Source organism: Panulirus ornatus, chromosome 30 (genome assembly GCF_036320965.1).
Source record: "Panulirus ornatus isolate Po-2019 chromosome 30, ASM3632096v1, whole genome shotgun sequence".
Taxonomy (NCBI): domain Eukaryota; kingdom Metazoa; phylum Arthropoda; class Malacostraca; order Decapoda; family Palinuridae; genus Panulirus; species Panulirus ornatus.
The window spans coordinates 26,910,753-26,935,011 of NC_092253.1; the positions used below are offsets into that span (position 1 = coordinate 26,910,753).

General features: G+C 43.0%; 1 protein-coding gene across 1 annotated transcript in view; it reads left to right on the forward strand.

The window, feature by feature from the left end:
* The window catches only part of LOC139758522 (putative lipid scramblase CLPTM1), a 192,902-nt gene that overhangs the window by 46,386 nt on the left and 122,257 nt on the right, over positions 1-24,259 (forward strand). Inside the window, 1 exon segment of the mRNA XM_071680042.1 lies at positions 20,248-20,411. Coding sequence (XP_071536143.1) covers positions 20,248-20,411 — 164 coding nt within the window.

Consider the following 24,259-nt stretch of genomic DNA (forward strand, 5'->3'; position numbering starts at 1 on the left):
TTTTCCCTGGGTATAGGGGAGAAAGAATACTTCCCACGTATTCCCTGCGTGTCGTAGAAGTCGACTAAAAGGGGAGGCAGCGGGGGGCTGGAAATCCTCCCCTCTCGTTTTTTTTTAATTTTCCAAAAGAAGGAACAGAGAATTGGGCCAGGTGAGGGTATTCCCTCAAAGGCCCAGTCCTCTGTTCTTAACGCTACCTCGCTAATGCGGGAAATGGCGAATAGTTTGAAAGAAAGAAAGATATATATATATATCTTTTCTTTTTTCTTTCAAACTATTCGCCATTTCCTGTGTTAGCGAGGTAGCGTTAAGAACAGAGGACTGGGCCTTGGAGGGGAATATCCTCACCTGGCCCCCTTCTCTGTTCCTTGTTTTGGAAAATTAAAAAAAAAACGAGAGGGGAAGATTTCCAGCCCCCCGCTCCCTCCCCTTTTAGTCGCCTTCTACGACACGCAGGGAATACGTGGGAAGTATTCTTTCTCCCCTATCCCCAGGGATAATATATATATATGTATATATATATATATATATATATATATATATATATATATATATATATATATATATATATATTTATATTATATTTTTTATTATACTTTGTCGCTGTCTCCCGCGTTTGCGAGGTAGCGCAAGGAAACAGACGAAAGAAATGGTCCAACCCCCCCATACACATGTATATACATACGTCCACACACGCAAATATACATACCTACACAGCTTTCCATGGTTTACCCCAGACGCTTCACATGCCTTGATTCAATCCACTGACAGCACGTCAACCCCGGTATACCACATCGCTCCAATTCACTCTATTCCTTGCCCTCCTTTCACCCTCCTGCATGTTCAGGCCCCGATCACACAAAATCTTTTTCACTCCATCTTTCCACCTCCAATTTGGTCTCCCTCTTCTCCTCGTTCCCTCCACCTCCGACACATATATCCTCTTGGTCAATCTTTCCTCACTCATTCTCTCCATGTGCCCAAACCACTTCAAAACACCCTCTTCTGCTCTCTCAACCACGCTCTTTTTATTTCCACACATCTCTCTTACCCTTACGTTACTCACTCGATCAAACCACCTCACACCACACATTGTCCTCAAACATCTCATTTCCAGCACATCCATCCTCCTGCGCACAGCTCTATCCATAGCCCACGCCTCGCAACCATACAACATTGTTGGAACCACTATTCCTTCAAACATACCCATTTTTGCTTTCTGAGATAATGTTCTCGACTTCCACACATTCTTCAAGGCCCCCAGAATTTTCGCCCCCCTCCCCCACCCTATGATCCACTTCCGCTTCCATGGTTCCATCCGCTGCCAGATCCACTCCCAGATATCTAAAACACTTCACTTCCTCCAGTTTTTCTCCATTCAAACTCACCTCCCAATTGACATGACCCTCAACCCTACTGTACCTAATAACCTTGCTCTTATTCACATTTACTCTTAACTTTCTTCTTCCACACACTTTACCAAACTCAGTCACCAGCTTCTGCAGTTTCTCACATGAATCAGCCACCAGCGCTGTATCATCAGCGAACAACAACTGACTCACTTCCCAAGCTCTCTCATCCCCAACAGACTTCATACTTGCCCCTCTTTCCAAAACTCTTGCATTTACCTCCCTAACAACCCTATCCATAAACAAATTAAACAACCATGGAGACATCACACACCCCTGCCGCAAACCTACATTCACTGAGAACCACTCACTTTCCTCTCTTCCTACACGTACACATGCCTTACATCCTTGATAAAAACTTTTCACTGCTTCTAACAACTTGCCTCCCACACCATATATTCTTAATACCTTCCACAGAGCATCTCTATCAACTCTATCATATGCCTTCTCCAGATCCATAAATGCTACATACAAATCCATTTGCTTTTCTAAGTATTTCTCACATACATTCTTCAAAGCAAACACCTGATCCACACATCCTCTACCACTTCTGAAACCACACTGCTCTTCCCCAATCTGATGCTCTGTACATGCCTTCACCCTCTCAATCAATACCCTCCCATATAATTTACCAGGAATACTCAACAAACTTATACCTCTGTAATTTGAGCACTCACTCTTATCCCCTTTGCCTTTGTACAATGGCACTATGCACGCATTCCGCCAATCCTCAGGCACCTCACCATGAGTCATACATACATTAAATAACCTTACCAACCAGTCAACAATACAGTCACCCCCTTTTTTAATAAATTCCACTGCAATACCATCCAAACCTGCTGCCTTGCCGGCTTTCATCTTCCGCAAAGCTTTCACTACCTCTTCTCTCCATGTGCCCAAACCATTTCAAAACACCCTCTTCTGCTCTCTCAACCACGCTCTTTTTATTTCCACACATCTCTCTTACCCTTACGTTACTTACTCGATCAAACCACCTCACACCACACATTGTCCTCAAACATCTCATTTCCAGCACATCCATCCTCCTGCGCACAACTCTATCCATAGCCCACGCCTCGCAACCATACAACATTGTTGGAACCACTATTCCTTCAAACATACCCATTTTTGCTTTCCGAGATAATGTTCTCGACTTCCACACATTCTTCAAGGCTCCCAGAATTTTCGCCCCCTCCCCCACCCTATGATCCACTTCCACTTCCATGGTTCCATCCGCTGCCAGATCCACTCCCAGATATCTAAAACACTTCACTTCCTCCAGTTTTTCTCCATTCAAACTCACCTCCCAGTTGACTTGACCCTCAACCCTACTGTACCTAATAACCTTGCTCTTATTCACATTTACTCTTAACTTTCTTTCACACACTTTACCAAACTCAGTCACCAGCTTCTGCAGTTTCTCACATGAATCAGCCACTAGCGCTGTATCATCAGCGAACAACAACTGACTCACTTCCCAAGCTCTCTCATCCCCAACAGACTTCATACTTGCCCCTCTTTCCAAAACTCTTGCATTCACCTCCCTAACAACCCCATCCATAAACAAATTAAACAACCATGGAGACATCACACACCCCTGCCGCAAACCTACATTCACTGAGAACCAGTCACTTTCCTCTCTTCCTACACGTACACATGCCTTACATCCTCGATAAAAACTTTTCACTGCTTCTAACAACTTGCCTCCCACACTATATATTCTTAATACCTTCCACAGAGCATCTCTATCAACTCTATCATATGCCTTCTCCAGATCCATAAATGCTACATACAAATCCATTTGCTTTTCTAAGTATTTCTCACATACATTCTTCAAAGCAAACACCTGATCCACACATCCTCTACCACGTCTGAAACCACACTGCCCTATATATATATATATATATATATATATATATATATATATATATGAGGAAAGATTGACCAAGAGGATGTATGTGTCGGAGGTGGAGGGAACGAGGAGAAGTGGGAGACCAAATTGGAGGTGGAAAGATGGAGTGAAAAAGATTTTGTGTGATCGGGGCCTGAACATGCAGGAGGGTGAAAGGAGGGCAAGGAATAGAGTGAATTGGATCGATGTGGTATACCGTGGTTGACGTGCTGTCAGTGGATTGAATCAGGGCATGTGAAGTGTCTGGGGTAAACCATGGAAAGCTGTGTAGGTATGTATATTTGCGTGTGTGGACGTGTATGTATATACATGTGTATGGGGGTGGGTTGGGCCATTTCTTTCGTCTGTTTCCTTGCGCTACCTCGCAAACGCGGGAGACAGCGACAAAGCAAAAAAAAAATACAGCGCTGGTGGCTGATTCATGTGAGAAACTGCAGAAGCTGGTGACTGAGTTTGGTAAAGTGTGTGGAAGAAGAAAGTTAAGAGTAAATGTGAATAAGAGCAAGGTTATTATGTACAGTAGGGTTGAGGGTCAAGTCAATTGGGAGGTGAGTTTGAATGGAGAAAAACTGGAGGAAGTGAAGTGTTTTAGATATCTGGGAGTGGATCTGGCAGCGGATGGAACCATGGAAGTGGAAGTGGATCATAGGGTGGGGGAGGGGGCGAAAATTCTGGGGGCCTTGAAGAATGTATGGAAGTCGAGAACATTATCTCGGAAAGCAAAAATGGGTATGTTTGAAGGAATAGTGGTTCCAACAATGTTGTATGGTTGCGAGGCGTGGGCTATGGATAGAGTTGTGCGCAGGAGGATGGATGTGCTGGAAATGAGATGTTTGAGGACAATGTGTGGTGTGAGGTGGTTTGATCGAGTGAGTAACGTAAGGGTAAGAGAGATGTGTGGAAATAAAAAGAGCGTGGTTGAGAGAGCAGAAGAGGGTGTTTTGAAGTGGTTTGGGCACATGGAGAGGATGAGTGAGGAAAGATTGACCAAGAGGATATATGTGTCGGAGGTGGAGGGAACGAGGAGAAGAGGGAGACCAAATTGGAGGTGGAAAGATGGAGTGAAAAAGATTTTGTGTGATCGGGGCCTGAACATGCAGGAGGGTGAAAGGAGGGCAAGGAATAGAGTGAATTGGAGCGATGTGGTATACCGGGGTTGACGTGCTGTCAGTGGATTGAATCAAGGCATGTGAAGCGTCTGGGGTAAACCATGGAAAGCTGTGTAGGTATGTATATTTGCGTGTGTGGACGTATGTATATACATGTGTATGGAGGGGGGTTGGGCCATTTCTTTCGTCTGTTTCCTTGCGCTTCCTCGCAAACGCGGGAGAGAGCAACAAAGTATAATAATAATAATAATAATATATATATATATATATATATATATTATTATTATTATTATTGTTATTATTATTATTATACTTTGTGAATAAGAGCAAGGTTATTAGGTACAGTAGGGTTGAGGGTCAAGTCAATTGGGAGGTGAGTTTGAATGGAGAAAAACTGGAGGAAGTGAAGTGTTTTAGATATCTGGGAGTGGATCTGTCAGCGGATGGAACCATGGAAGCGGAAGTGGATCATAGGGTGGGGGAGGGGGCGAAAATTTTGGGAGCCTTGAAAAATGTGTGGAAGTCGAGAACATTATCTCGGAAAGCAAAAATGGGTATGTTTGAAGGAATAGTGGTTCCAACAATGTTGTATGGTTGCGAGGCGTGGGCTATGGATAGAGTTGTGCGCAGGAGGATGGATGTGCTGGAAATGAGATGTTTGAGGACAATGTGTGGTGTGAGGTGGTTTGATCGAGTAAGTAGCGTAAGGGTAAGAGAGATGTGTGGAAATAAAAAGAGCGTGGTTGAGAGAGCAGAAGAGGGTGTTTTGAAATGGTTTGGGCACATGGAGAGAATGAGTGAGGAAAGATTGACCAAGAGGATATATGTGTCGGAGGTGGAGGGAACGAGGAGAAGAGGGAGACCAAATTGGAGGTGGAAAGATGGAGTGAAAAAGATTTTGTGTGATCGGGGCCTGAACATACAGGAGGGTGAAAGGAGGGCAAGGAATAGAGTGAATTTGAGCGATGTGGTATACAGGGGTTGACGTGCTGTCAGTGGAGTGAATCAAGGCATGTGAAGCGTCTGGGGTAAACCATGGAAAGCTGTGTAGGTATGTATATTTGCGTGTGTGGACGTGTGTATGTACATGTGTATGGGGGGGGGGGTTGGGCCATTTCTTTCGTCTGTTTCCTTGCGCTATCTCGCAAACGCGGGAGACAGCGACAAAGTATAAAAAAAAAAAAAAAAAACTTTGTCGCTGTGTCCCGCGTTTGCGAGGTAGCGCAAGGAAACAGACGAAAGAAATGGCCCAACCCCCCCCATACACATGTATATACATACGTCCACACATGCAAATATACATACCTACACAGCTTTCCATGGTTTACCCCAGACGCTTCACATGCCTTGATTCAATCCACTGACAGCACGTCAACCCCGGTATACCACATCGCTCCAATTCACTCTATTCCTTGCCCTCCTTTCACCCTCCTGTATGTTCAGGCCCCGATCACACAAAATCTTTTTCACTCCATCTTTCCACCTCCAATTTGGTCTCCCTCTTCTCCTCGTTCCCTCCACCTCCGACACATATATCCTCTTGGTCAATCTTTCCTCACTCATTCTCTCCATGTGCCCAAACCACTTCAAAACAGCCTCTTCTGCTCTCTCAACCACGCTCTTTTTATTTCCACACATCTCTCTTACCCTTACGTTACTCACTCGATCAAACCACCTCACACCACACATTGTCCTCAAACATCTCATTTCCAGCACATCCATCCTCCTGCGCACAAGTCTATCCATAGCCCACGCCTCGCAACCATACAACATTGTTGGAACCACTATTCCTTCAAACATACCCATTTTTGCTTTCCGAGATAATGTTCTCGACTTCCACACATTCTTCAAGGCCCCCAGAATTTTCGCCCCCTCCCCCACCCTATGATCCACTTCCGCTTCCATGGTTCCATCCGCTGCCAGATCCACTCCCAGATATCTAAAACACTTCACTTCCTCCAGTTTTTCTCCATTCAAACTCACCTCCCAATTGACTTGACCCTCAACCCTACTGTACCTAATAACCTTGCTCTTATTCACATTTACTCTTAACTTTCTTCTTCCACACACTTTACCAAACTCAGTCACCAGCTTCTGCAGTTTCTCACATGAATCAGCCACCAGCGCTGTATCATCAGCGAACAACAACTGACTCACTTCCCAAGCTCTCTCATCCCCAACAGACTTCATACTTGCCCCTCTTTCCAAAACTCTTGCATTTACCTCCCTAACAACCCCATCCATAAACAAATTAAACAGCCATGGAGACATCACACACCCCTGCCGCAAACCTACATTCACTGAGAACCAATCACTTTCCTCTCTTCCTACACGTACACATGCCTTACATCCTCGATAAAAACTTTTCACTGCTTTTAACAACTTTCCTCCCACACCATATATTCTTAATACCTTCCACAGAGCATCTCTATCAACTCTATCATATGCCTTCTCCAGATCCATAAATGCTACATACAAATCCATTTGCTTTTCTAAGTATTTCTCACATACATTCTTCAAAGCAAACACCTGACCCACACATCCTCTACCACTTCTGAAACCACACTGCACTTCCCCAATCTGATGCTCTGTACATGCCTTCACCCTCTCAATCAATACCCTCCCATATAATTTACCAGGAATACTCAACAAACTTATACCTCTGTAATTTGAGCACTCACTCTTATCCCCTTTGCCTTTGTACAATGGCACTATGCACGCATTCCGCCAATCCTCAGGCACCTCACCATGAGTCATACATACATTAAATAACCTTACCAACCAGTCAACAATACAGTCACCCCCTTTTTTAATAAATTCCACTGCAATACCATCCAAACCTGCTGCCTTGCCGGCTTTCATCTTCCGCAAAGCTTTCACTACCTCTTCTCTGTTTACCAAATCATTTTCCCTAACCCTCTCACTTTGCACACCACCTCGACCAAAACACCCTATATCTGCCACTCTATCATCAAACACATTCAACAAACCTTCAAAATACTCACTCCATCTCCTTCTCACATCACCACTACTTGTTATCACCTCCCCATTTGCGCCCTTCACTGAAGTTCCCATTTGCTCCCTTGTCTTACGCACTTTATTTACCTCCTTCCAGAACATCTTTTTATTCTCCCTAAAATTTAATGATACTCTCTTACCCCAACTCTCATTTGGTAAACAGAGAAGAGGTAGTAAAAACTTTGCGGAAGATGAAAGCCGGCAAGGCAGCAGGTTTGGATGGTATTGCAGTGGAATTTATTAAAAAAGGGGGTGACTGTATTATTGACTGGTTGGTAAGGTTATTTAATGTATGTATGACTCATGGTGAGGTGCCTGAGGATTGGCGGAATGCGTGCATAGTGCCATTGTACAAAGGTAAAGGGGATAAGAGTGAGTGCTCAAATTACAGAGGTATAAGTTTGTTGAGTATTCCTGGTAAATTATATGGGAGGGTATTGATTGAGAGGGTGAAGGCATGTACAGAGCATCAGATTGGGGAAGAGCAGTGTGGTTTCAGAAGTGGTAGAGGATGTGTGGATCAGGTGTTTGCTTTGAAGAATGTATGTGAGAAATACTTCGAAAAGCAAATGGATTTGTATGTAGCATTTATGGATCTGGAGAAGGCATATGATAGAGTTGATAGAGATGCTCTGTGGAAGGTATTAAGAATATATGGTGTGGGAGGCAAGTTGTTAGAAGCAGTGAAAAGTTTTTATCGAGGATGTAAGGCATGTGTACGTGTAGGAAGAGAGGAAAGTGATTGGTTCTCAGTGAATGTAGGTTTGCGGCAGGGGTGTGTGATGTCTCCATGGTTGTTTAATTTGTTTATGGTTGGGGTTGTTAGGGAGGTGAATGCAGGCGTTTTGGAAAGAGGGGCAAGTATGAAGTCTGTTCTGGATGAGAGAGCTTGGGAAGTGAGTCAGTTGTTGTTCGCTGATGATACAGCGCTGGTGGCTGATTCATGTGAGAAACTGCAGAAGCTGGTGACTGAGTTTGGTAAAGTGTGTGAAAGAAGAAAGTTAAGAGTAAATGTGAATAAGAGCAAGGTAATTAGGTACAGTAGGGTTGAGGGTCAAGTCAATTGGGAGGTGAGTTTGAATGGTGAGAGGCTGGAGGAAGTGAAGTGTTTTAGATATCTGGGAGTGGATCTGTCAGCGGATGGAACCATGGAAGCGGAAGTGGATCATAGGGTGGGGGAGGGGGCGAAAATTTTGGGAGCCTTGAAAAATGTGTGGAAGTCGAGAACATTATCCCGGAAAGCAAAAATGGGTATGTTTGAAGGAATAGTGGTTCCAACAATGTTGTATGGTTGCGAGGCGTGGGCTATGGATAGAGTTGTGCGCAGGAGGATGGATGTGCTGGAAATGAGATGTTTGAGGACAATGTGTGGTGTGAGGTGGTTTGATCGAGTAAGTAACGTAAGGGTAAGAGAGATGTGTGGAAATAAAAAGAGCGTAGTTGAGAGAGCAGAAGAGGGTGTTTTGAAATGGTTTGGGCACATGGAGAGAATGAGTGAGGAAAGATTGACCAAGAGGATATATGTGTCGGAGGTGGAGGGAACGAGGAGAAGAGGGAGACCAAATTGGAGGTGGAAAGATGGAGTGAAAAGGATTTTGTGTGATCGGGGCCTGAACATGCAGGAGGGTGAAAGGAGGGCAAGGAATAGAGTGAATTAGAGCGATGTGGTATACAGGGGTTGACGTGCTGTCAGTGGATTGAATCAAGGCATGTGAAGTGTCTGGGGTAAACCATGGAAAACTGTGTAGGTATGTATATTTGCGTGTGTGGACGTGTGTATGTACATGTGTATGGGGGGGGGTTGGGCCATTTCTTTCGTCTGTTTCCTTGCGCTACCTTGCAAACGCGGGAGACAGCGACAAAGTATAAAAAAAAAAAAAAAAAATATATATATATATATATATATATATATATATTATCCCTGTTGATAGGGGATTAAGAATACTTCCCACGTATTCCCTGCTTGTCGTAGAAGGTGACTAAAAGGGGAGGGAGCGGGGGGCTGGAAATCCTCCCCTCTCATTTTTTTTTTTTTTAATTTTCCAAAAGAAGGAACAGAGGGGGCCAGGTGAGGATATTCCAAAAAAGGCCCAGTCCTCTGTTCTTAACGCTACCTCGCTAATGCGGGAAATGGCAAATAGTTTAAAAGAAAAGAAAGAATATTTATATATATATATATATGAAATCCGGCAAGGCAGCAGGTTTGGATGGTATTGCAGTGGAATTTATTAAAAAAAGGGGGTGACTGTATTATTGACTGGTTGGTAAGGTTATTTAATGTATGTATGACTCATGGTGAGGTGCCTGAGGATTGGCGGAATGCGTGCATAGTGCCATTGTACAAAGGCAAAGGGGATAAGAGTGAGTGCTCAAATTACAGAGGTATAAGTTTGTTGAGTATTCCTGGCAAATCATATGGGAGGGTATTGATTGAGAGGGTGAAGGCATGTACAGAGCATCAGATTGGGGAAGAGCAGTGTGGTTTCAGAAGTGGTAGAGGATGTGTGGATCAGGTGTTTGCTTTGAAGAATGTATGTGAGAAATACTTCGAAAAGCAAATGGATTTGTATGTAGCATTTATGGATCTGAAAGAAGGTATATGATAGAGTTGATAGAGATGCTCTGTGGAAGGTATTAAGAATATATGGTGTGGGAGGCAAGTTGTTAGAAGCAGTGAAAAGTTTTTATCGAGGATGTAAGGCATGTGTACGTGTAGGAAGAGAGGAAAGTGATTGGTTCTCAGTGAATGTAGGTTTGCGGCATGGGTGTGTGATGTCTCCATGGTTGTTTAATTTGTTTATGGATGGGGTTGTTAGGGAGGTGAATGCAAGAGTTTTGGAAAGAGGGGCAAGTATGAAGTCTGTTGGGGATGAGAGAGCTTGGGAAGTGAGTCAGTTGTTGTTCACTGATGATACAGCGCTGGTGGCTGATTCATGTGAGAAACTGCAGAAGCTGGTGACTGAGTTTGGTAAAGTGTGTGAAAGAAGAAAGTTAAGAGTAAATGTGAATAAGAGCAAGGTTATTAGGTACAGTAGGGTTGAGGGTCAAGTCAATTGGGAGGTGAGTTTGAATGGAGAAAAACTTGAGGAAGTGAAGTGTTTTAGATATCTGGGAGTGGATCTGGCAGCGGATGGAACCATGGAAGCGGAAGTGGATCATAGGGTGGGGGAGGGGGCGAAAATTCTGGGAGCCTTGAAGAATGTGTGGAAGTCGAGAACATTATCTCGGAAAGCAAAAATGGGTATGTTTGAAGGAATAGTGGTTCCAACAATGTTGTATGGTTGCGAGGCGTGGGACTATGGATAGAGTTGTGCGCAGGAGGATGGATGTGCTGGAAATGAGATGTTTGAGGACAATGTGTGGTGTGAGGTGGTTTGATCGAGTAAGTAACGTAAGGGTAAGAGAGATGTGTGGAAATAAAAAGAGCGTTGTTGAGAGAGCAGAAGAGGGTGTTTTGAAATGGTTTGGTCACATGGAGAGAATGAGTGAGGAAAGATTGACCAAGAGGATATATGTGTCGGAGGTGGAGGGAACGAGGAGAAGAGGGAGACCAAATTGGAGGTGGAAAGATGGAGTGAAAAAGATTTTGTGGGATCGGGGCCTGAACATGCAGGAGGGTGAAAGGAGGGCAAAGAATAGAGTGAATTGGAGCGATGTGGTATACCGGGGTTGACGTGCTGTCAGTGGATTGAATCAAGGCATGTGTATGGGGGTGGGTTGGGCCATTTCTTTCGTTTGTTTCCTTGTGCTACCTCGCAAACGCGGGAGACAGCAAAAAAAAAAAAAAAAAAAAAAAATATATATATTTATATATATATATATATATATATATATATATATATATATATATATATATATATATATATATATATTATCCCTGGGGATAGGGGAGAAAGAATACTTCCCACATATTCCCTGCGTGTCGTAGAAGGCGACTAGAAGGGAAGGGAGCGGGGGGCTGGAAATCCTCCCCTCTCGGTTTTTTTAATTTTCCAAACGATGGGACAGAGAAGGGGGCCAGGTGAGGATATTCCCTCAAAGGTCCAGTCCTCTGTTCTTAACGCAACCTCGCTAATGCGGGAGATGGCGAATAGTTTGAAAGAAAGAAAATATATATATATATTTATTTAAAATATATCCCTGGAGATAGGGGAGAAAGAATACTTCCCACGTATTCTCTGCGTGTCGTAGAAGGCGACTAAAAGGGAAGGGAGCGGGGGGCTGGAAATCCTCCCCTCTCGTTTTTTTTTTTTTTTTTTTTTTTTTTTTTTCCAAAAGAAGGAACAGAGAAGAGGGCCAGGTGAGGATATTTCCTCAAAGGCCCAGTCCTCTGTTCTTAACGCTACCTCGCTGTCGCGGGAAATGGCGGATAGTATGAAAAAAAAAAAAATATATTTAAAATAAAAAAAATAATATATTTGATTATTATTATTATACTTGATTGCTGTTTCCTATGTCAGGGAGGTAGCACCAAGAAACAGACGAAGAATAACCCATCCATTCATATATACACACACGCACACATATATATACATACATAAAAGCCCATACACACACATATACATACATGTCAGCATGTACACACATGTATATATTCATACTTGCTTGCTTTCATCCATTTTTGGCTCCACTCCATCCACAGGAAACAGCATCACTCACCCCTTGCTTCAGCGAGGTAACAATAATAATCACAATGATAATGTATCTATATTCATTTATTTATTGTATATGAGTGCTGTTTCCGCATCGGCGAGGTAGCGCCAGGAAAGTTGAAGAATGGCCCATCAACTCATATACACATATATGTACATAAATGCCCACATACACGCATATACCTATCAACATATACATATACATATACATACATGGGGATAGGGGTGAAAGAATACTTCCCACGCATTCCTCGCGTGTCGTAGAAGGCGACCAGAAGGGACGGGAGCGGGGGGCCAGAAATCCTCCCCTCCATGTATTTTTAACTTTCTAAAATGGGAAACAGAAGGAGTCACGCGGGGAGTGCTCATCCTCCTCGAAGGCTCAGACTGGGGTGTCTAAATGTATGTGGATGTAACCAAGATGTGAAAAAAGTAGAGATAGGTAGTATGTTTGAGGAAAGGAACCTGGATGTTTTGGCTCTGAGTGAAACGAAGCTCAAGGGTAAAGGGGAAGAGTGGTTTGGGAATGTCTTGGGAGTAAAGTCAGGGGTTAGTGAGAGGACAAGAGCAAGGGAAGGAGTAGCAGTACTCCTGAAACAGGAGTTGTGGGAGTATGTGATAGAATGTAAGAAAGTAAATTCTCGATTAATATGGGTAAAACTGAAAGTTGATGGAGAGAGATGGGTGATTATTGGTGCATATGCACCTGGGCATGAGAAGAAAGATCATGAGAGGCAAGTGTTTTGGGAGCAGCTGAATGAGTGTGTTAGTGGTTTTGATGCACGAGACCAGGTTATAGTGATGGGTGATTTGAATGCAAAGGTGAGTAATGTGGTAGTTGAGGGAATAATTGGTATACATGGGGTATTCAGTGTTGTAAATGGAAATGGTGAAGAGCTTGTAGATTTATGTGCTGAAAAAGGACTGGTGATTGGGAATACCTGGTTTAAAAAGCGAGATATACATAAGTATACGTATGTAAGTAGGAGAGATGACCAGAGAGCGTTATTGGATTACGTGTTAATTGACAGGCGTGTGAAAGAGAGACTTTTGGATGTTAATGTGCTGAGAGGTGCAACTGGAGGGATGTCTGATCATTATCTTCTGGAGGCTAAGGTGAAGATTTGTATGGGTTTTCAGAAAAGAAGAGTGAATGTTGGGGTGAAGAGGATGGTGAGAGTAAGTGAGCTTGGGAAGGAGACTTGTGTGAGGAAGTACCAGGAGAGACTGAGTACAGAATGGAAAAAGGTGAGAACAATGGAAGTAAGGGGAGTGGGGGAGGAATGGGATGTATTTAGGGAATCAGTGATGGATTGCGCAAAAGATGCTTGTGGCATGAGAAGAGTGGGAGGTGGGTTGATTAGAAAGGGTAGTGAGTGGTGGGATGAAGAAGTAAGATTATTAGTGAAAGAGAGGAGAGAGGCATTTGGACGATTTTTGCAGGGAAAAAATGCAATTGAGTGGGAGATGTATAAAAGAAAGAGGCAGGAGGTCAAGAGAAAGGTGCAAGAGGTGAAAAAGAGGGCAAATGAGAGTTGGGGTGAGAGAGTATCATTAAATTTTAGGGAGAATAAAAAGATGTTCTGGAAGGAGGTAAATAAAGTGCGTAAGACAAGGGAGCAAATGGGAAGTTCAGTGAAGGGCGCAAATGGGGAGGTGATAACAAGTAGTGGTGATGTGAGAAGGAGATGGAGTAAGTATTTTGAAGGTTTGTTGAATGTGTTTGATGATAGAGTGGCAGATATAGGGTGTTTTGGTCGAGGTGGTGTGCAAAGTGAGAGGGTTAGGGAAAATGATTTGGTAAACAGAGAAGAGGTAGTGAAAGCTTTGCGGAAGATGAAAGCCGGCAAGGCAGCAGGTTTGGATGGTATTGCAGTGGAATTTATTAAAAAAGGGGTGACTGTATTATTGACTGGTTGGTAAGGTTATTTAATGTATGTATGACTCATGGTGAGGTGCCTGAGGATTGGCGGAATGCATGCATAGTGCCATTGTACAAAGGCAAAGGGGATAAGAGTGAGTGCTCAAATTACAGAGGTATAAGTTTGTTGAGTATTCCTGGTAAATTATATGGGAGGGTATTGATTGAGAAGGTGAAGGCATGTACAGAGCATCAGATTGGGGAAGAGCAGTGTGGTTTCAGAAGTGGTAGAGGATGTGTGGATCAGGTGTTTGCTTTGAAGAATGTATGTGAGAAATACTTAGAAAAGCAAATGGATTTGTATGTAGCATTTATGGATCTGGAGAAGGCATATGATAGAGTTGATAGAGATGCTCTGTGGAAGGTATTAAGAATATATGGTGTGGGAGGCAAGTTGTTAGAAGCAGTGAAAAGTTTTTATCGAGGATGTAAGGCATGTGTACGTGTAGGAAGAGAGGAAAGTGATTGGTTCTCAGTGAATGTAGGTTTGCGGCAGGGGTGTGTGATGTCTCCATGGTTGTTTAATTTGTTTATGGATGGGGTTGTTAGGGAGGTGAATGCAAGCGTTTTGGAAAGAGGGGCAAGTATGAAGTCTGTTCTGGATGAGAGAGCTTGGGAAGTGAGTCAGTTGTTGTTCGCTGATGATACAGCGCTGGTGGCTGATTCATGTGAGAAACTGCAGAAGCTGGTGACTCAGTTTGGTAAAGTGTGTGAAAGAAGAAAGTTAAGAGTAAATGTGAATAAGAACAAGGTTATTAGGTACAGTAGGGTTGAGGGTCAAGTCAATTGGGAGGTAAGTTTGAATGGAGAAAAACTGGAGGAAGTAAAGTGTTTTAGATATCTGGGAGTGGATCTGGCAGCGGATGGAATCATGGAAGCGGAAGTGGATCATAGGGTAGGGGAGGAGGCGAAAATTCTGGGAGCCTTGAAGAAAGTGTGGAAGTCGAGAACATTATCTCGGAAAGCAAAAATGGGTATGCTTGAAGGAATAGTGGTTCCAACAATGTTGTATGGTTGCGAGGCGTGGGCTATGGATAGAGTTGTGCGCAGGAGGATGGATGTGCTGGAAATGAGATGTTTGAGGACAATGTGTGGTGTGAGGTGGTTTGATCGAGTAAGTAACGTAAGGGTAAGAGAGATGTGTGGAAATAAAAAGAGCGTAGTTGAGAGAGCAGAAGAGGGTGTTTTGAAATGGTTTGGGCACATGGAGAGAATGAGTGAGGAAAGATTGACCAAGAGGATATATGTGTCGGAGGTGGAGGGAACGAGGAGAAGTGGGAGACCAAATTGGAGGTGGAAAGATGGAGTGAAAAAGATTTTGTGTGATCAGGGGCCTGAACATGCAGGAGGTGAAAGGAGGGCAAGGAATAGAGTGAATTGGATCGATGTGGTATACTGGGGTTGACATGCTTTCAGTTTATTGAATCAGGGCATGTGAAGCGTCTGGGGTAAACCATGGAAAGCTGTGTAGGTATGTATATTTGCGTGTGTGGACGTATGTATATACATGTGTATGGGGGTGGGTTGGGCCATTTCTTTCATCTATTTCCTTGCGCTACCTTGCAAACGCGGGAGACAGCGACAAAGCAAAAAAAACAAAAAAAAAATATACATACATGTACATACACAGACATTACACACATACTCATGTGCATATTCATACTTGCTTACCTTCATCCACTCCTGTTGCTACCCCTCCCCACAGGAAAACATCATCGGTATCCCCTGCTTCAGTGAGGTTGCACCAGGAATACAAACGAAAAGGCCCCATTTGTTCATATTCAGTCTCTAGCTGTCATGTGTAATGCACTGACACTACAGCTCCCTATCCACATCCACGCCCCACAGACCTTTCCATGGTTTACCCTAGACGCTTCACATGCCCTCTAAGGCTGAGTCCTCTGTTCTTAATGCTACCTTGCTAAAGTGGGAAATAGTGAATATGTATGAAAGAACATGCTATTTCATGTATGGCGAGGTGGTGATGGGAATGGATGAAGGCAGCAAGTATGGATATGTACATGTGTATATAAGTATATGCCTGTGTATGTATTCGTTGAAATGTATAGGTATATACATGTGTATATGGGCAGAAAGAATACTTCCCATGTATTCCCTGCATGTCACAGAAGGCGACTAAAAGGGAAGGGAGCGGGGGGCTGGAAATCCTCCCTTCTTGTTTTTTTTTTTTTAATTTTCCAAAAGAAGGAACAGAGAAGGGGGCCAGGTGATGATATTCCTTTAAAGGTCCAGTCCTCTGTTCTTAGAGCTACCTCGCTAATGCGGCAGATGGCGAATAGTATGAAAAAAAATGTGTATGTTGGTGGGTTGGGCCATTCCTCGTCTGTTACCTTATGCTACCTTGCTAATGCGGGAGACAGCGATTAAGAAAGACCCTTCCACTCCTATACATGCACATACACATGCAGGGGATACATCATATCCAGGACTAGGGATTCCATATAGGGCCCCGGAACTTTCCTGGGATCTCAGAGAAAGCAGAAAATCAACTGAGCACTCCATTCCACCCTTCTCTCATCTTCTGGGGATACATCATACCCAGGACTGGGGATTCCAAATGGGGGCCCAGGAATTTCCTGGGCTCTCAGAGAAAGCAGAAAATCAACAGAGCACTGAATTCCACCCTTGTCTCATCTTCCATACCCTTTTTAGCCTTGCAGCTCATGGCTTAAAACCATAGTGGATAAAAACAAGATGACCAATGGAGAAAGGAAGGGGACCCAAAGAAACCTTGTAACCCCTGATAAAATTCCTCTCATAAGGCCTGATATGAATACATACCAGGGCATGTGGAGTATCTGGGGCAAACTATTGAAAGTTTTGTGGGGCCTAGATGTGGGAAGGGAGCTGTGGTTTCGGTGCATTACACATGACAGCTAGAGACTGAGTGTAAATGAATGTGGCCTTCATTGGTTTTTCCTAGTGCTACCTCGCATGGGGGGAGGGGGGGTGCCATTTTCATGTGTGGCGGGGTGGCGATGGGAATGGATGAAGGCAGCAAGTATGGATATGTACATATGTATATATGTATATGTCTGTGTATGTATATGTATGTATACGTTGAAATGTATAGATATTTATATGTGCATGTGTTGGCATTTATTCATATACATGTATATGTGGATGGGTTGGGCCATTCTTTCTTCAGTTTCCTTGTGCTACCTTGCTAACGTGGGAGACGGTGACTAAGTATGATAAATAAATAACATACACATACATATATACACTTTTTTTTTTTTTTTTTATACTTTGTCGCTGTCTCCCGCGTTTGCGAGGTAGCGCAAGGAAACAGACGAAAGAAATGGCCCAACCCACCCCCATACACATGTATATACATACGTCCACACACGCAAATATACATACCTACACAGCTTTCCATGGTTTACCCCAGACGCTTCACATGCCTTGATTCAATCCACTGACAGCACGTCAACCCCGGTATACCACATCGCTCCAATTCACTCTATTCCTTGCCCTCCTTTCACCCTCCTGCATGTTCAGGCCCTGATCGCACAAAATCTTTTTCACTCCATCTTTCCACCTCCAATTTGGTCTCCCTCTTCTCCTTGCTCCCTCCCCCTCCGACACATATATCCTCGTGGTCAATCTTTCCTCACCCATCCTCTCCATGTGCCCAAACCACTTCAAAACACCCTCTTCTGCTCTCTCAACCACGCTCTTTTTATTTCCACACATCTCTCTTACCCTTACGTTACTCACTCGATCAAACCACCTCACACCACACATTGTCCTCAAACATCTCATTTCCAGCACATCCATCCTCCTGCGCACAACTCTATCCATAGCCCACGCCTGGCAACCATACAACATTGTTGGAACCACTATTCCTTCAAACATACCCATTTTTGCTTTCCGAGATAATGTTCTCGACTTCCACACATTCTTCAAGGCTCCCAGAATTTTCGCCCCCTCCCCCACCCTATGATCCACTTCCGCTTCCATGGCTCCATCCGCTGCCAGATCCACTCCCAGATATCTAAAACACTTCACTTCCTCCAGTTTTTCTCCATTCAAACTCACCTCCCAATTGACTTGACCCTCAACCCTACTGTACCTAATAACCTTGCTCTTATTCACATTTACTCTTAACTTTCTTCTTCCACACACTTTACCAAACTCAGTCACCAGCTTCTGCAGTTTCTCACATGAATCAGCCACCAGCGCTGTATCATCAGCGAACAACAACTGACTCACTTCCCAAGCTCTCTCATCCCCAACAGACTTCATACTTGCCCCTCTTTCCAAAACTCTTGCATTTACCTCCCTAACAACCCCATCCATAAACAAATTAAACAACCATGGAGACATCACACACCCCTGCCGCAAACCTACATTCACTGAGAACCAATCACTTTCCTCTCTTCCTACACGTACACATGCCTTACATCCTCGATAAAAACTTTTCACTGCTTCTAACAACTTTCCTCCCACACCATATATTCTTAATACCTTCCACAGAGCATCTCTATCAACTCTATCATATGCCTTCTCCAGATCCATAAATGCTACATACAAATCCATTTGCTTTTCTAAGTATTTCTCACATACATTCTTCAAAGCAAACACCTGATCCACACATCCTCTACCACTTCTGAAACCACACTGCTCTTCCCTAATCTGATGCTCTGTACATGCCTTCACCCTCTCAATCAATACCCTCCCATATAATTTACCAGGAATACTCAACAAACTTATACCTCTGTAATTTGAGCACTCACTCTTATCCCCTTTGCCTTTGTACAATGGCACTATGCACGCATTCCGCCAATCCTCAGGCACCTCACCATGAGTCATACATACATTAAATAACCTTACCAACCAGTCAACAATACAGTCACCCCCTTTTTTAATAAATTCCACTGCAATACCATCCAAACCTGCTGCCTTGCCGGCTTTCATCTTCCGCAAAGCTTTCACTACCTCTTCTCTGTTTACCAAATCATTTTCCCTAACCCTCTCACTTTGCACACCACCTCGACCAAAACACCCTATATCTGCCACTCTATCATCAAACACATTCAACAAACCTTCAAAATACTCACTCCATCTCCTTCTCACATCACCACTACTTGTTATCACCTCCCCATTTGCACCCTTCACTGAAGTTCCCATTTGCTCCCTCGTCTTATGCACTTTATTTACCTCCTTCCAGAAAATCTTTTTATTCTCCCTAAAATTTAATGATACTCTCTCACCCCAACTCTCATTTGCCCTTTTTTTCACCTCTTGCACCTTTCTCTTGACCTCCTGTCTCTTTCTTTTATACATCTCCCACTCAATTGCATATATACACATGTACATATTGATACTTATGTGCCCTTATCCATTCCACTGTACACAGCAGTTCTTAGTGTTTTCATGTATGAGGTCTTCACTCTTTTTAAGCAGACTTAACACTTTCACTTTACACATAAAATAATTGACTTGAGTTATCTCTGTACGTCTGCTATCACTAGCTCTTAACACACTTTTTTTCAGTCAGTTTGATACTTGCATAGTTATAAAGTTAAGAAACTTGTAAACCTTGACAATGTAAACATCACAAAATGATCAGTAAATCCACTGCTGATATCGAGTATCATCTGAAAAATGTGTAAATCTTTTGTCTTTCATCAAAATTGCTATACCTTGGTATAGCCATATGTATAAAAAAAAAGTCACAAACTTCACACCCATCACTCTGAGTAATATTTCATTCTCTTCATATATGTCTTGTACACATCAAGCATGTGTTGATTTTTCATCATAAATATATCTATAGCTTCCATCTGTTTATATTCATTCTTTATTTCTCTCGCCTTTTTTTCAGTCATGAATTTGAATATCTTGTAGCTTGTTGCAGGCATGCTGCTTACATCCAAGACGAAGTACACCTTTTTGTAAAGAATCTAATTTTGCAAATTTGTGGTGGCTGGCAAAGGGCAGTAACATTCCATTATCAACTCTACTCTGTATTATGAGTGAAATGCCTTGCAGATTGTGCAATGTGGATAACATCTAGTTAGTTCCAAGTGTCTTAGTGTTGTTTTGTGGAGAGAGAAATCCCTCTGTACAACACTTTTTTTTAATATGCACAGTGTTATTGAAAGAGAAAATTTAAAACTCATAAGAAACATTATGAGATAAGCTTAGAAAGATTACTTCAGCCATAAAGTATGAAGTTTAATTCTTATCCATTGTACAGGTGGCCAGGCACAGCAATGTTGGAGGGTCTTGGTGGGGAAGAAGATGAAGAGGATCAAGACACCATCAAGGAAGCATTTTTGGAGACCTCCCCATACCTGTTAGCCCTTAGCATAATCGTCTCTCTTCTTCACTCTGTCTTTGAATTTCTAGCATTTAAGAATGGTAAGGTACTATTTGACTGATGCACTTGTTTTTGGAAGAATATGTTGAGTTCTTGACTTTTATGTATGCATTGAAACATTTTATGAAATTATAGAACATATGACAGAATTTATGATGTATGTGCTTTAAGAGAGTAAGCAAAGTTTGAAGGAAGTTTAATGATGTTTTCTGAATAATTAACAAATAATGTAGAAAGAGGAAGAAATAATCATATCTCAAAGTTTTTCAGCATGTGATTAATATGAACATCATATGAGGGGATCGAAAAGAAGGTCTTCAAGATTTGGATTAGTCTCTTTGTATGCAAGACATTTTTGGGAACAACTGGTTTCTCTGTTTTTTTCTTTTTGACAATTTATTCATCCCTCTGTCTGTTTGTCTGTCATGTTTACTTAATGGTTATATTACTCTGTCTTTCAGTTTACATTCCTTTCTGTTTGTTTATCTGTAGAAGCCTTTACTGGCACTTTAATTATGAAGTTTCTCTGCCTATCTTTATCAAGTATGACATTGGTACTAAAGATATTTAGAGAGGAATTTTGGTACATTGTTTGACCATACTTCCATCGTGTAGCAGTTAGTTTTCCTGGCTGTAACACATTCGTGGGCCACCCAGGGTTGAGTGCTTAGGTTCGTACCCTGGCATTTGCTTTTGGTATACAGTGAACCCAGCTGTTCATCCACCCAAATGGGATACTCGATGAAATGGGTACCTCACTCAGGCTAGGCTAACGTGGGAGACAGTGACAAAGCAAAGCAGATTTTTTTTTTCTTTTTTTTGCTTTGTCGCTGTCTCCCACGTTTGCGAGGTAGCGCAAGGAAACAGACGAAAGAAATGGCCCAACCCACCCCCATACACATGTATATACATACGTCCACACACGCAAATATACATACCTACACAGCTTTCCATGGCTTACCCCATACGCTTCACATGCCCTGATTCAATCCACCGACAGCACGTCAACCCCGGTACACCACATCGATCCAATCCACCCTATTCCTCGCCCTCCCCCCACCCTCCTGCATGTTCAGGCCCCGATCACACAAAATCCCCCTCACTCCACCCCCCCACCTCCAATTTGGTCTCCCACTTCTCCTCGTTCCCTCCACCTCCGACACCAGATATATATATATATAGAGGATGTAAGGCATGTGTACGTGTAGGAAGAGAGGAAAGTGATTGGTTCTCAGTGAATGTAGGTTTGCGGCAGGGGTGTGTGATGTCTCCATGGTTGTTTAATTTGTTTATGGATGGGGTTGTTAGGGAGGTGAATGCAAGAGTTTTGAAAAGAGGGGCAAGTATGAAGTCTGTTGGGGATGAGAGAGCTTGGGAAGTGAGTCTGTTGTTGTTCGCTGATGATACAGCGCTGGTGACTGATTCATGTGAGAAACTGCAGAAGCTGGTGACTGAGTTTGGAAAAGTGTGTGAAAGAAGAAAGTTAAGAGTAAATGTGAATAAGAGCAAGGTAATTAGGTACAGTAGGGTTGAGGGTCAAGTCAATTGGGAGGTAAGTTTGAATGGAGAAAAACTGGAGGAAGTAAAGTGTTTTAGATATCTGGGAGTGGATCTGGCAGCGGATGGAACCATGGAAGCGGAAGTGGATCATAGGGTGGGGGAGGGGGCGAAAATCCTGGGAGCCTTGAAGAATGTGTGGAAGTCGAGAACATTATCTCGGAAAGCAAAAATGGGTATGTCTGAAGGAATAGTGGTTCCAACAATGTTGTATGGTTGCGAGGCGTGGGCTATGGATAGAGTTGTGCGCAGGAGGATGGATGTGCTGGAAATGAGATGTTTGAGAACAATGTGTGGTTTGAGGTGGTTTGATCGAGTAAGTAACGTAAGGGTAAGAGAGATGTGTGGAAATAAAAAGAGTGTGGTTGAGAGAGCAGAAGAGGGTGTTTTGAAATGGTTTGGGCACATGGAGAGAATGAGTGAGGAAAGATTGACCAAGAGGATATATGTGTCGGAGGTGGAGGGAACGAGGAGAAGTGGGAGACCAAATTGGAGGTGGAAAGATGGAGTGAAAAAGATTTTGTATGATCGGGGCCTGAACATGCAGGAGGGTGAAAGGAGGGCAAGGAATAGAGTGAATTGGATCGATGTGGTATACCGGGGTTGACATGCTGTCAGTGGATTGAATCAAGGCATGTGAAGCGTCTGGGGTAAACCATGGAAAGCTGTGTAGGTATGTATATTTGCGTGTGTGGACGTATGTATATACATGTGTATGGGGGTGGGTTGGGCCATTTCTTTCGTCTGTTTCCTTGCGCTACCTCGCAAACGCGGGAGACAGCAACAAAGCAAAAAAAAAAAAAAAAAAATATATATATATATATATATATATATATATAACCAAGATGAGAAAAAAGGAGAGATAGATATTATGTTTGAGGAAAGGAACCTAGATGTTTTTGGCTCTGAGTGAAACGAAGCTCAAGGGTAAAGGGGAAGAGTGATTTGGGAATGTCTTGGGAGTAAAGTCGGGGGTTAGCGAGAGGACAAGAGCAAGGGAAGGAGTAGCACTACTCCTGAAACAGGAGTGGTGGGAGTATGTGATAGAGTGTAAGAAAGTAAACTCTAGATTGATATGGGTAAAACTGAAAGTTGATGGAGAGAGATGGGTGATTATTGGTGCATATGCACCTGGGCATGAGAAGAAAGATCATGCGAGGCAAGTGTTTTTCGAGCAGCTGAATGAGTGTGTTAGTGGTTTTGATGCACGAGACCGGGTTATAGTGATGGTTGATTTCAATGCAAAGGTAAGTAACGTGGCAGTTGAGGGAATAATTAGTATACATGGGGTGTTCAGTGTTGTAAATGGAAATGGTGAAGAGCTTGTACATTTATGTGCTGAAAAAGGACTGGTGATTGGGAATACCTGGTTTAAAAAGAGAGATATACAAAAGTATATGTATGTAAGTAGGAGAGATGGCCAGAGAGTGTTGTTGGATTACGTCTTAATTGATAGGGGCGCAAAAGAGAGACTTTGGATGTTAATGTGCTGAGAGGCACAACTGGAGGGATGTCTGATCATTATCTTGCGGAGGCGAAGGTGAAGATTTGTAGAGGTTCTCAGAAAAGAAGAGAGAATGTTGGGGTGAAGAGAGTGGTGAGCGTAAGTGAGCTTGGGAAGGAGACTTGTGTGAGGAAGTACCAGGAGAGAGTGAGTACAGAATGGAAAAAGGTGAGAACAAAGGAGGTAAGAGGAGTGGGGGAGGAATGGGATGTATTTAGCGAAGCAGTGATGGCTTGCGCAAAAGATGCCTTTGGCATGAGAAGTGTGGGAGGTGGGCAGATTAGAAAGGGTAGTGAGTGGTGGGATGAAGAAGTAAGATTATTGGTGAAAGAGAAGAGAGAGGCATTTGGACGATTTTTGCAGGGAAATAATGCAAATGAGTGGGAGATGTATAAAAGAAAGAGGCAGGAGGTCAAGAGAAAGGTGCAAGAGGTGAAAAAGAGGGCAAATGAGAGTTGGGGTGAGAGAGTATCATTAAATTTTAGGGAGAATAAAAAGATGTTTTGGAAGGAGGTAAATAAAGTGCGTAAGACAAGGGAGCAAATGGGAACTTCAGTGGAGGAGGCTAATGGGGAGGTGATAACAAGTAGTGGTGATGTGAGAAGGAGATGGAGTGAGTATTTTGAAGGTTTGTTGAATGTGTTTGATGATAGCGGATATAGGGTGTTTTGGTCGAGGTGGTGTGCAAAGTGAGAGGGTTAGGGAAAATGATTTGGTAAACAGAGAAGAGGTAGTAAAAGCTTTGCGGGAGATGAAAGCCGGCAAGGCAGTGGGTTTGGATGGTATTGTAGTGGAATTTATTACAAAAGGGGGTGACTGTATTGTTGA